The 13,844-nt window shown below is 33.4% G+C and overlaps 1 protein-coding gene across 2 annotated transcripts in view; it reads left to right on the top strand.

The window, feature by feature from the left end:
* Positions 1-8,943: 8,943 nt before the first annotated feature.
* The window catches only part of LOC125068921 (visual system homeobox 2-like), a 103,532-nt gene continuing 98,631 nt past the window's right edge, over positions 8,944-13,844 (top strand). For both annotated transcript variants that reach the window (XM_047678300.1, XM_047678299.1), the window contains exon 1: positions 8,944-9,256. In XM_047678300.1, coding sequence (XP_047534256.1) covers positions 8,956-9,256 — 301 coding nt within the window. In that variant the 5' untranslated portion in view covers positions 8,944-8,955. The remainder of the gene's footprint in view (positions 9,257-13,844) is intronic.

Raw genomic sequence — 13,844 nt, 5'->3', positions numbered from 1 at the left:
ACACTAAGTATTTAAATTTACATTATCGTGCATTAATATCAAGGAATACTAACTCTATACTTCTTTATCGTTTATCGTTTAAATAATCCGGTTTAATACGGTTAATAATACGCCTCTTGGATGAATATAATATGGAGCTGAGATTAGCCTAACATTTAATAACTAACTATAATAGATAACTGTGAGTATGTAAAGTTAGTTTTCAATAAATCTAACGACAGTATTCATTTTAAAATAAAAAACATTATAATATTTTTGAGGTCGGGCTATTGTGGCATAACAAACTGAAACATTCAAAAATCACTTATATTACAGCACACAGGACGTACCGGTACCATACAAAAAAAAATTGTTTAAATAGAAGGAAACATCTGTAATTTCCTAAATCTACGATTGTTTAAGGTTTCTCGGAAATCTGAAACATATAATCACTAAATGACATCAATAGCCTCAGCGTCAGTAACATCGTTAGTTCTATAAGATATTTAACATGAGGCTTTTGTAATACGATATATACATATACTGAAATTATCTTAACGTATACTAAATATATTGATGCTATATAGATATTATCTCAATACCGAAGTGGTTAAAGTAGGAGAACATACATACTACAATTAGTTAGAACAAAAAAATCAAACATACCTATAGCTGAACTCGTGGGATATGGCAAGGAAGTGACAACACTTCAGTAAAACACGTTTTGCAAATCTAATTTTTTTAATGAAATTATTTTTAACTATTTCTTTAATTACATAACATTACGGCGACCCACGGATTTGAGGACGCCGACCACTGTAATAGATATCTTTGTCGGTAACAAAGAATGAAAATGAACCCAAAAATGCTTTAGTATAGCGATACTAAAAGGTCAAGTGAATAACACTCAGCCGTACTTTTGTTACATTTCAACAAATATAAAGTGAAACCTATCAAATGTATTTGCGTCGTATTTTATTGCAATTGTTATATTTATTTTAGAAATAAGGGGAACCGAATTAATTTACGGATTAATGACGTCTTTCAACTAATTAATTATTTTCAACATAATAATAGGTACTGACGAATGAATTTTAAAAATTGTCGGATAATAATCATACATTGCATATAATTTATTTTATTTATTTTGCCTTAATGTCAACTAGCGCTTTTTCTTCTTCCAGTACGTACTGCTGCAGTGTTATTTAATTGTAAGAGCATAAATTGATAACTGTCTGTGTTTCTTTTATTATTTATTAATACTTATATCTGATAATCTGTTGATCACCTTCGCCCATCAGACATTGACACAAAAATAAATACTAAGCATTACTTATATTAAAATGATATTTTGTACAAGGATAGTAGCACTGGCTCACTCACAAATTCATACTTTCATCAACGATGGGATAACTAATCCGAGACACAAACTCACCACCGAGTAAAATTTCTGATCAACATTAAAAACTTCGCTAATATGAAAAAAAAATTAAATATAATATTTTTATACATTTTTAAAATATATCAGATATATGTATTTATATTTCTCAAGATTAGAATAGTTGTATAGGAGTTGAATGTTGCAGTAGAGTAGGTACTCGTAGACTCATAAGTTCGATGCTCGATGCTACTATGCGATTCTCTTTGACTACTACCGTATACTGTAGGTACATGTCCACGTGAATACTCGAGTCAGAATGCAAAATATATTATTTCTTATCCTATATAATAAATATCTTTGATACGCCATAAGGGAACTCCCTTTTGACGTATGTTTTTCTATTTATTTTATTTATGCTACGCACATCACCCGTGTCTCGATTTAGTTTAAACATAACCTGTAAAGAATACTTGCTTTTAGTTTCCCTTGCAATCTTTTCAATTCCCGGGTATGTAATGCTAAAAAGTGTTTTCGAATTCAACAGATAGTTCCTCTGATAGCGCGTTTAAGCCTACTTCCCAGCTTTATAATACGTATTAAGAACTCTAACTGTGTACCGTCTAAAATGTTGATAAAATGTTTAAGATAATATTTAATAATAATAACGCCAAGAGTGAATTAAAAAAGTAACAGCTCGATCTTATTCTACCACCCCGTTGCGGGTCGTTTGCACATGAACACTCAATGATACGTTAACGTGTTTGCATCGCAACCTTTAGCCATAATAACTATCTAATTATAATTAATTTTTATACCGATTCACGACTTATAAAACATACCCCTCCAACTAGCAATATAATAAAACCCAACAAAAACATCGTCTTAGAGGTTTAAAAATACACTCCTACCGAGACAAAAAAGTGTATGACTTATACAAACATTTGGGTCCAAACTTGGGACCAATGTTACACAAATCAGAAATAGTGACACTGCGCTATTGGGTCTTCTTCGTTAATTGTCAATTTTGACGTCAACGATTACTAATATAGCAGATGTCTATTGTATTTAATTCAACGTATTGTTAGGTGAGGGAAATGATTAATTTGACGCGCAGTCCGTCCGTCCGTCCGTCCGTCGTCCGTCCGTCAGGCGAACAATGGCTGGACGCATCATTATAATAAGAGCGCTGATCAAATCTAACAAACAAACAACTCGACAACACGTCGATGTGTTTTAGTTAATTGTAAACGATTATTACTGGCGTAATAAATAATTATTACCCAGTCATTACATACATTATTGTAAGTTCTTGACTTTCTTTGTTCTGTGGCTTCGGTTAAAACTTTATTTAGTTTTGGTTTATGATACGTTATTGTATTAACAAGAAGTATAATAATGACCGATTGAAATAATAGTATCCGCCTTCAAATGTTTGACTGCTGTGAGATGCTCCGTAACATTAGACTAGATCTGACATGTGATATCATGCAGGTTTACTTACGAGATACATACATTTCTCATATACTCGGTGACCAGATTAATAATCCTACACAAGTAGGTACACTACTTTTCAAGTGAGTAGATTTGGTGCATATTTGAATTTACGATCTTCAGTTTAGATACTCGGGTGCTGCCCACTGGATTATAAAATATTGAACGGTGAGATTATATAATAGGTTCAATAATTAATATTTTAAAACTTCAAAAAATATCACACTTGAAATATTATTGATTTATTGAGATACTATATTATATAATGAGAGCCGTCATTATAAATTGCAACTTGGTAAACACAAGAAATATGTCAGGCATCAAAGGTCGTGATCTGTGTCAAACCAAAACATATGAACATGATATTCATATTGAGTGTATCGGAAGGTATGCTTTTTTATGGGGAAAAGTATATTTAAGAAAAATAATTTATATATATAGCAATAGCGCTGTGTTTATTTGCCCGCTTCTTCTCAGGTCAGGATATATTATTTTCTGAGCCGGTGTTAGTGTTTAATTTGACTATCAATAAGTAAGTGTAATATTTTTATATTGAATTAATAATTTTCATTTGATTTTATTTATAATGATAAGTTATAGGTGCTTAAGAGCGTACTTAAATAAATTATATTTTATTAGGGTACTTAATTTGATTTAGTAATTATATGGAATCATTTTTATCCATACTGCCTCATAATTATCCCTAATATTAAACAAAGTTGATTTATGAAATGGTTATATATGTATACATATAATCTTAATTTAATTTGTGATTTATATTTATTTCCAATTAATTTTTTTTTTTTAAAAGATTATTAATATTTTTTAAATTCTATTAGAGTTTGCGTTATTTGTTCCCTCTAATATAATCTTATACAATTTAAAGTTGATTTACATTTCTAAAATTACAGTTCAATATGTAGCCCAAGACAAGAATTTACTTTCTATTTTAATTACTTCCTCCCTTTAATGTATTTTTTGTGTTCCTATCGTTTATCCGATAAGTTGAAACTTCACACTTATTGTTGGAACATCTGTGAAGGTTTACATCCGTCCAAAGTTTTGCGTGACGTGGATAAACGCACGTTTGACAGTAGTCAGCTAGTATTCGGATATATAAGTCATAATAAATAAGCTTTCTTAATTAACTCTGTCGTGTCTTCAATAGAAATCACCCAGATGTTCGCATAATTTGACTTATATTGAATGACAATTGTAACTACTGTGATTCTTGTCGTTACTTCTCGGTAGGCTCTACATTCCGGCCCGGTCGTAGCTTTGTATTTCATTTATCTTGAAAAATTACAATTCAAAATAAGTAGTTTGTAAGAAGAATGAAAACTAATTTGATTGATACGATACTTTATATGCCACGGATGATAAAGTTATGAATGGATAATCAGTTGACTGTTTATAGTTAAAGCCTTAAAAAGTAAAAACAGATAAATACTTATAACCTTATTATATTATTAGAAACAACATGCATAACAATGACTAGAGGTTAAAATCCGAAGCGCCGCCGTCTCGCGTCGCGGGCGCCATATAACAGTTAGGTGAAGCTTGAATTCACAACAAAGTAGTTCTCAGAGGTTGTCTCCCGCGTGAGACAATAAGCGCCACTAAAAAGCGCTCTCACTGAAAAGCCACCTCTCTCATCACCGTGTTTTGTTCCATTTTTCGTCTTGAATCTTGTCTGCTGGAGTCTGGCCGACGCTTAACAAAACATTGTCTCATACGGCTGACACGGCGCGCACACAACGTGTAACACTTACGACTACCTCTCATTGCGGTGTTATATACGAGTTTGTATGTTAATTAAAATGACATTTTTAAAGCAGAAAGTACTTACTTTTATAAAGTTCAGTGAGTCAACAGCTTAGACAGACTTACGAATGATATATTTTGATAAATAAAATCAAACAATTTCTCAACATTAATTCAGAAATAAGAATTACTCAAAAAAAAGGAAATACTGACATCGTCATCAAAAGTTCAGACGGACACTATTTTGTTTACGATCGAATAGTGGGAATAAATAATGACAGTGCAAAAAAAAATATTTTGCTTCGGTTACATCACAGTAACGTAAGTAGGTGCACTAAGTACTTGCCGGGTGTCGAATGGAACATACGATTTAATTTATTTATATCAGGAAAGCGGATGAGCAAATGGACCTCTAACCATAGAAATTCAGACATTATATTCTCTTGTTCTATCTAATATTATAAAACTTTAGATATCAAAATATATAGGTATTTCTATTTAAAAAAACAACAGTATGAGATCTATTTTAGCAGTTTTTGCAATAAAAAAATCACAAGATTGTATGGTTATCATAATATTGACGGTCCACGATGGTAGCTGCACACAAACAGAGCGGCTCGGGTTACCACCACAATGGCCGCTTCACCATTGTGGCATGAATATTGGACCGACTGAATTCACACGATGCTTTTTTTGCGGACTCGTGATCGGTCGTGCTGCTCGTACCTGTACCGCTAAATGTATACTCCTCTGTATTAAACATCAACACAGATAATAAATAATAATCGGAATATTATATAATAATAATTATTTAATTATATTTAATTTACTAAAAATATTATTATTTCACATACGCTGTTTGCGAAGAGATTCGATATGTTTTGGAAGGCTACGGCTACCATATATTTTTTGGTAGTAACATATTTTTTGTCTTTAATGCAGCATTGCAGTTTATATTTAATGCAGCAACCATTCTTTTGAAATATCCAAAAAAACACACAATATCTAATTTAGTAAAAACATCAAACATGAACTTCAATTTTTTAAGCTTTGTCCCTGTCATACATAGACTATTATTCGATTAGAAAGAAAGAGAGAGAGAAAAAAATAATATTATTACGAATTATTTTTTCACATTACTGTGTTTTAAATTAAATATTTTTGATTGGGTCGGTGCTTTATTTAAATGATTCGGACCGACTTAAGGTTTGGACGCAGGACCTCAGGATCTGCACTGTAAGAAAATGGTGACCACTTACCATCAGATAGCACTATTACTCGTCTGCCGTCTTTCCGAAATGAGTCCGCATCTTCACAAGTCGTTCATACGTAACTATATAATATTGCGAATGATTTTCCATATCTGAATAACTTTCTATAGTTCCCCTTGCACATAAAATATCATGTCGATTCCAACTCTTCCGGACTCGTTGCATCTATAGATTTACATAATCGCATATTATCTTCATTATCTCGGAGCCTGAAGTGTCCACTCGAAGATTGATTGGCGTGCCGCGGCCGTCGTTACGATCAAAGGTGCGGACTGGCGGCCTGGCGGACTGGCAGACGGGCGACGCTCCCCGGAGCTTGCGTCTCTACTAATTAATTTTTAACCGTTTCTATATTTTATACACGAGGAGTGTTTCTGTCATAACTCCTCGTGTAATATTTTATGTATCTAATATTTATGTAACTTATTAATATACGTTGTCCTCGATTGAATTCAGTAAGCTAAGCTAGCTTACTGAATTAACTAAATAGCTAGCTAAGCGGGTCTAAAATTAATATTTAATTGACCAGCCTGTAAATGCTTATTTGAGTTATAAGCTTACCTACATATTTAGATTTTTACTTAAATAGTAAAACTTTTTAAAGAAATTTCGTAATTGTAGAGCCAGAAATTTAAAACGTTTTACATGAAATAAATTAAAAAAAAGTCCACTTCGCGTCATCTAAGTACTTAATAGGTGACGTATAGTGGCACTACATTTGGACAGCGCCATCTAGTTTTAAAACCGTTACGAAAGTAATATTTTATTCTACATACTTTTTTAAAATAATTCTAACGTAATAAAAACAATTAATATTAATAATAATTATTTAACAGTAAAACAATATCATTCATATTTTCCGTGTTTGATATTAATTTAATTTTAAATAATATTTATTATCTATTTTTTATAATAAAAATGGTATCTTATCTAATTTCATTAATGTATTTAGGCTATACCAAATGTATCTACATAGGTATATAAAAAACGCAATTCTTATGTATATTTTTTCCAATATAAGTCAGCTGTCAGCTATATTAATAATGGGTACCCAATATAAATATTAATAGGTAATAATAGTCACGATCACTGTCATTAGACAAATTCTTCGTGATATTATACAATAATGTTAAAACGAAACAAAATAATGTTATAATACCCGCCGGGACAACAAGGTGCGGCTTATTTCCCTTCTAATTGACACTAATTCATAGTGTCAATTAGAAGGGTCTTACAGGCTATTTATCTCTGGATTTATTTTAGAATTACTAGTTGCTCCTTATAAATGGAAATGGTATTAGGTATATAGTTTTACAAGTTATACTTTTAATATACATCAAATATACTCATATCGAACTTAGAGCTGTAGGTAGGCATGAAATTGTATTTAAATAATTAAAGTAGTAACGACAAAAATGTCATAGGTATCTAATTCAAAAATAAAATTGTCATTGTAATAATTAAAAACAAACTAAATGAGCAATATTTGAAGGTTTACGAGGCCAATGTAGAGTCTACTTCACTTCTTAGCTCCGGCTGGATGTTATCTACCGAGCTGTTGAACCCTAACTCGAATTATTTAAGTAAGGTAACTCGCAAAGTTTCAAATATTATCGAACTTCTTTTTACTGAAGTTAGTTTAAACTGATTTCCTAAATTTTTGTCATATTCATTTTGTTATAGGTACATACATATGGAGCTAGCATGAATGGTACATGAGATATTACTATTATTTAGGTCCTTACTATATTAATAACTTAATAATATTTAATGTGTCTTTAATTTTTTTTTATTAGATTATCGTTGAATTTTTTTTTATAATTGTATGAAGCATTTTAATTAAATTTACTATAACTAAGTAACATTTAAAAAATATGTAATGTAGCTCAGAATAATGTAGTTTGTATTATGTGTGATTCCACCTCATCAGTCCCGACTCTTTTTGTGCAACAAGACACACACAACCTCACCGACCAGACCTCGTCAAAGGACGATCTGGGTCGGAGCCGGTCCATTGCGGGCGTGTGAGTACACCTACATACGCTTTGTTTCGGCTTCGAGGGCTGCCACCGGCCGGTAGGTAATGCTCGATAATGGGACATTATACACTCGTGTGAAACGACGGACGAGCGTAAATTAATACTCCCTCTAGGCCATTGAGACTAACGAAATAAGGCGGAGGACACACCGGCTGGGAAATTACGCGCCTATCCACCTGCCGCTGATAATACGCGCCGCGACGAGCCGAACTCGCCTCTCCCCCCGCCCGCCCCGCTCTACCCACACTCGCTCTATTCATTTCTACAATTAATCAAAATTAAATCAAACCCATCTCTGATGGTCGATATTGAAGTCTATCGCAGTGAGACTGAGTTCAGATTTGCATGGCAAAACGTTGAGTAGGCGTGTCTCCCACGAAGAAATCTGGCCAATAGAGTGCGGTAACAAAATATCCGTATTGGCTATTAGTAGGCTCCGCCCGCCCGCACTGGGGGGTTACAATGCCGATTCCGAAACGGCGTATAGTTCTCACTCGTCGCAAGTTTTTGCGCCGTTTTTAGCATAGCGTTGCGGTTCACTTCTCAGTTCCAAAAGGCTGTGCGCTGTATCGCGAGGGTTGTGAATTAAGATTTTTCGATAGCGAGCGGTCGGAGCCGGTGTTTCAAGGGGGGTTTTCTCGTTTTTACAAAGCGACGGGCGGCGCCGCGGGCAGAAGCGCTCCGGACGCCGCGGTGAGCGCTCGTGTCGTGCTTCGTGGAAAATACGCGAACTATATTATTTTCGCGATTTTCCGCCATTTCGGAAAAATTACTTGTTTTGAATTCGATTTAATTACAAAAAAATTGCGAACCCTAAACATTACGAGCGTTCAAAAGTAGACTTGTCCGATTAGTGTAGTTTGGAACTTTTAAACAAAGTGTGTTTTGGAGAATTAATAAATTAGAAAATTCAAGGCATAAAATCGAAATTGTGATATATTGTAAGAAAAATAAATAATGAACATGAAAAGAAGCAAAGAAACATAGATAATGCGAAATCTTTGAATTAAGAGTTCACTAAACTTCAAAGATGCAAGCGATGAGCGCAAACGCAAGTGCGCCGAGAGCGCCGCAACGGTCGCCGTTTGCGATACAAGAGCTGCTCGGCTTATCAGACAACCGCGACAGCCGAGACCGCTACTTTGAGAGTCGCGATGGAGACCGGGTGCTGAACCTGTCAGAGAGCAGAGAGCCCAGGTCTGCGTATACGCCTCAGTTCCCGTTGCCGGCCTCGGTGGCGAGTCGAGTAGCATACGCTGCTGCCTTTAACGCACAAGCGGCCGTTGCAGCCGCCTTCCTCCCGGGTCCGCCGCTCCTCCACCCACCTCCTGGTAAGTCAATGACTTCTCTCATAAATTCAAGGAGCCTTCCAATAGAGATGTAACCGTTAGTGAAATACTATTAGGTACTATTTTATAATGAAATTTCTGTTCTCGCAACCTCTTTCTCCGTGTTCAATGCGTATTAAATCACACGTATCTCGTTATTTAAACAAAGGCTGAACACTGAAGCGGTCGCGGGCGCGGCGGCTGGCGTGTTTAATTAGCGTTTTTTCTTTATTATAATTAGCTCTTTAGTTCGAGACAATGCGCTTTGTGCGTGTGTCGGCGGCCGCGGATCGGGTTACGGCGCGGGAGTGGCGGGAGTGTACACTTAGCCTTCATTATTGATTACTATAACAAAGACATTCAATTGCGAAAATTTCTGACGTTGATTGATATTTGATGCATGAAAACGAAATCTCAGCGAATTAAACTAATAATTGCTTATGAGTATCAAGTAGTGCTTCGATCTACATATCCTGAAAACTATTTTTAACACAGAATAAGTATGTGATTTATGGATATCTATATTACATTAAAACTATTTTTCTACACTTTAAATTGAATCTCAGTTCGGTGTTATTACTGCAGAGCGTTATCTTGTAATTAGTACGACAACGGCCGTATGAAGCTTAAAAATATATATTGCCATTAATAGAAAGAAAAGTTTATTGGCATTGGAAAGCATTGTAGAAAAATTATACCGCGAATAATATAAATTAAAAGAGAATGTAAAAGTCAAACGTTAAAAAATACCATTCAATAAAATTGACTCAATCCTGCAACTTAAAAATTGTATTTGAATTTGTTTCTCAATAAAATACCAATAGGTAAACGCATCGCCCGTATTGATTTGTTAAGATATCTTTAACGAAAGGGAGTTTCTTCAGCATAAAAATCAAAACACATTAGTAGCCATGTTATCTATTAATAATACGAATTAAAAACCTGTTTGATAACTTATAACAATATATTAAGTATGTCCATAATTAAAAAAGAAAGATAAGATAACTACTAATGAATAAGTCTTAAATACCACCATTCTATTGTTATTGATATACATTATAAATTAATAACAATATTTAATCAGTCGTAGCTATATAAATTACATAAGAATTGTCCGTTAGATTTAAGGTTATAAAGATTTTAAGATCGGGCCCGCGCGCCGCCGGTAACTGCACACAGCGCTGTCAGAGAACTCAACTCTACAATTTCGTTTAAAAATAAAACATACTACATATTGGTACATACAATACAACTTTTATTCAAACTTATTATTAATAATCACAATATTCATTTAATTTTCTTATCAAAATATTTTACTATTGATGTTAGTGAAGTAAGTTCGATATTGAGATACGTTTAATGATAAAAAGGTTCCTATTTACACGTATCTATATCGTGACGACTATATTTTAACCTAAACTTGACCATCTCGATAAGTTATTATTATAAGATACCTTTATTTCTCTGAGCGTGCCATCTCGATGTATGCAATTTAGTTACTTCTGTGGTCGACAACAGGACAACAGGATTCATTCGGTTTTGGAACTAAATTTAATCACTGTAAAGATACCTATATTTAAAAAAAAGAAGAGTCCCCGTCGTTTACTTATTAACAGTAATACACACGGTTACACATGCATAATTAAATAAAAGATATACCTCAATGTAAGGTTTTGGTTATAACTGGTTTTCTTTCGGTAAAAAACAGCGTTTTTTTATCTTTGCTTTAATATATTCAGACCGAATTATTTTATTTTAGTTTGTTATATTATTCGAATTTGATAGATAGAGTTACTTTTTTTTCAAATTTCTTAAATGTTCAAGTTAGCTCACTATAAATATATCAGTATTTACCCACAGATGATTTCATAGCGGTAAATAAATTGATAACCAAGGTATAATATAATCTAATTTAGGTATAATATTCCTAACAAATAAAATCACAAGAAATCAGTCATAGTTAAAATATATTATATATATGTAGGTACATCCATACACCTTAATATATGTAAAATTGCTACAATGTCACGCGATAATCTATGAGACGCCGTGGTTTTTCTTTAATTTGTATATCATGCCTGTATAGTTTTATTTAATTTAGTATATACCCATTTGTTTAATTATTTTTCGTTGTAAATTCTTTAAGTTTTAAATTATGTTTTTTTTTGCAAAAACAGTTGCAAATACGCGGATAAGTTTTTAAGCGTTATGATTGTTTTATCAACATTAATTTGCAAACTCGTGTTTGATATCCCTTAGTTATGTATTAATAATTAATAAGTAGGTGCTGAAAACGCAGAGACATTTTCTCTTTAACTTGAAATAATGTATATAATATACGCAAACAATACGTATAAGCATCACAATGACTTAATAAAATAAGTCATTCAATTAATGTTACATTAAATCGTGAAATTTATCCACACATTAGAAATAGTTACATAAAACTATAGCCATATTAAGTCTTTATTTGAAGTGGTAGCGTGATAATGGTGAGACTGGTACGGGGCTACCTAAGGTACTACCTTACATTTGTAGAAATCTTGTCTCTCATCTTACCTTACTTTCTGATTCAATACAGGTAGGTACAAAAATTATATTGTTAATTGATATTAGTATACCAATACTACTTTATTTATACGTAACAATTAATTAATGTTGACTACCTATATTACGTCTACTAACATTGAAAATAATTGTCTTAATTTGATAAAAGTTTTTATTTTCAAGTAACGGCACTGCGGTTAAGCTACAGACCGCATAGCGAGTAAAGCCTCAAAAACAAATGGCATTCTGTGTCGAGCTAATCAATACACGAAATGTATAAGTGCTTTGTTAACCAGCTCGGGTAGCGGGTACCTAATGCAGCGCCGAGCGACACAAAGCGACCCTCGCGGTGCGCGCAGGCAACGTCTGCCCGCGCCTCGATAACTTTATTATTCCAACGTACGCGCTAAAATAAATTATTTTGCGTTGTGAACTCTGGACTTACTTTGCAAGTCAAACTGTCGAGGGACGTTTGTGTGTTAAAGTTTAATAAGAAACTAACGACTTTATAGTTGACAGCTCATCTCGGGAATGAAACGACCACCTTTAGATCGTTTCAAAAATTAGTAATTATTGTAAACATCAATAATATCTCGGTGAGTTTCTGGTCGTTCTCAGGTCTTCCGAACCGGTGGTACATTTTTGGCTAACAATAAACGAGTCAACTGTTTCTATTTAATTTGAATGAATACACACACACATATATATTTTATATATCATCAATAATTAATAAATACACCATTCGTATGAAAGAGTAACTATTAAGTTACAACACCTCTTGTAAGAGAATGTTTGAATAATGTATTTATCTTAACATATCGGGTGTACAATTATATAAAAATATTTTTGTCTAGTGTTCAACATTTCAAAAAGTTTTAAATTTCACCTCACGCACAGTTTGTAACGTTTGTTATGTGGACGTTGTTAAAACAAACTTGTTTCATGAGAAGATTGTTTCAAAGTCAGCTGTCAATCTGTTACTTATGTCAATATATTTCGAGGTGAAAAAAATTTTTTTTACTGATATTAAAATTGTATTAACGGATTAATTTATCTAATTAGACAGATTTAAAAATAATATCGTAGGTTATACGTAAGGAAGAGCTCGCGTTATAAATAGGTATAAGCTAAGCGAAATGTTAAGATGCTTGCAATGGTTCAAAATCAAAAATCAAAATATACTTTATTCAAGTAGGCTTTTACAAGCACTTTTGAATCGTCATTTAGCAGACTATTTAAAGTAAAGCTACCACCGGTTCGGAATGTAGATTCTACCGAGAAGAAACTCAGTAGTTACTCTTTTTCAACATCTAAAAATACAGTCATGTTAGTTAAATACAATTATATATGTATGTTATGTCTCCTGCATGAAAGTCAACAAGCATTAACTCTACGCTTTTTTATCATCAATATAATCTTGTATCGAATAATCATAATATAATAAATTGATAAAATAAATGACACATGAGAATGAAGATTAATTGAGAAGTCAATGTGGTCCAGTGATAAGAATACGCTCCTAAACGAAAGACCAAACCTCAAGCCGGGCAAGCAAGAGTGACCTTTAATGTGCTTCACTTCTTTTTATACTCTCGTACTGATAGTAGACAGACCAATTCACGACGGAACAGTGTGGTGAAACAAACTACAAACCGTCACACTAAGATACAAGGAAGTCTTTGCACTGACGAAGGAGCTGTTGCTTTAATTTTCCAGTCCCTCGTTGTGGACTGTGTGCTGAGTACATACAAATATGCGTAGGAATACCTACCACGACAACGTGCTGGTAGTGTTGCTACATCATTATGTTGAGAGGGTTGCTCTTGATGTATTGTAACGCCCGATAATTTATAAAGCGCACTAAGGATAATTACACTATTCATCATACTCCTTTTAGGATTTATTGATTTTTTATATTCATACTGATATATGGGCGACCTGAAAGTAAGTGGACAGGTTTCCGTTACACGTTGGTGCGCTCCTGTCCTTGGGAATATAAATGTTAACATAACATTTCCTGCCTGTAATTACTCTTAAAACTAGT

Source organism: Vanessa atalanta, chromosome 14 (assembly GCF_905147765.1).
Source record: "Vanessa atalanta chromosome 14, ilVanAtal1.2, whole genome shotgun sequence".
Classification (NCBI taxonomy): Eukaryota; Metazoa; Arthropoda; class Insecta; order Lepidoptera; family Nymphalidae; genus Vanessa; species Vanessa atalanta.
The sequence above is the reverse complement of the archived record's forward strand: the minus strand, read 5'-3'. Positions and strand labels throughout refer to the sequence as shown.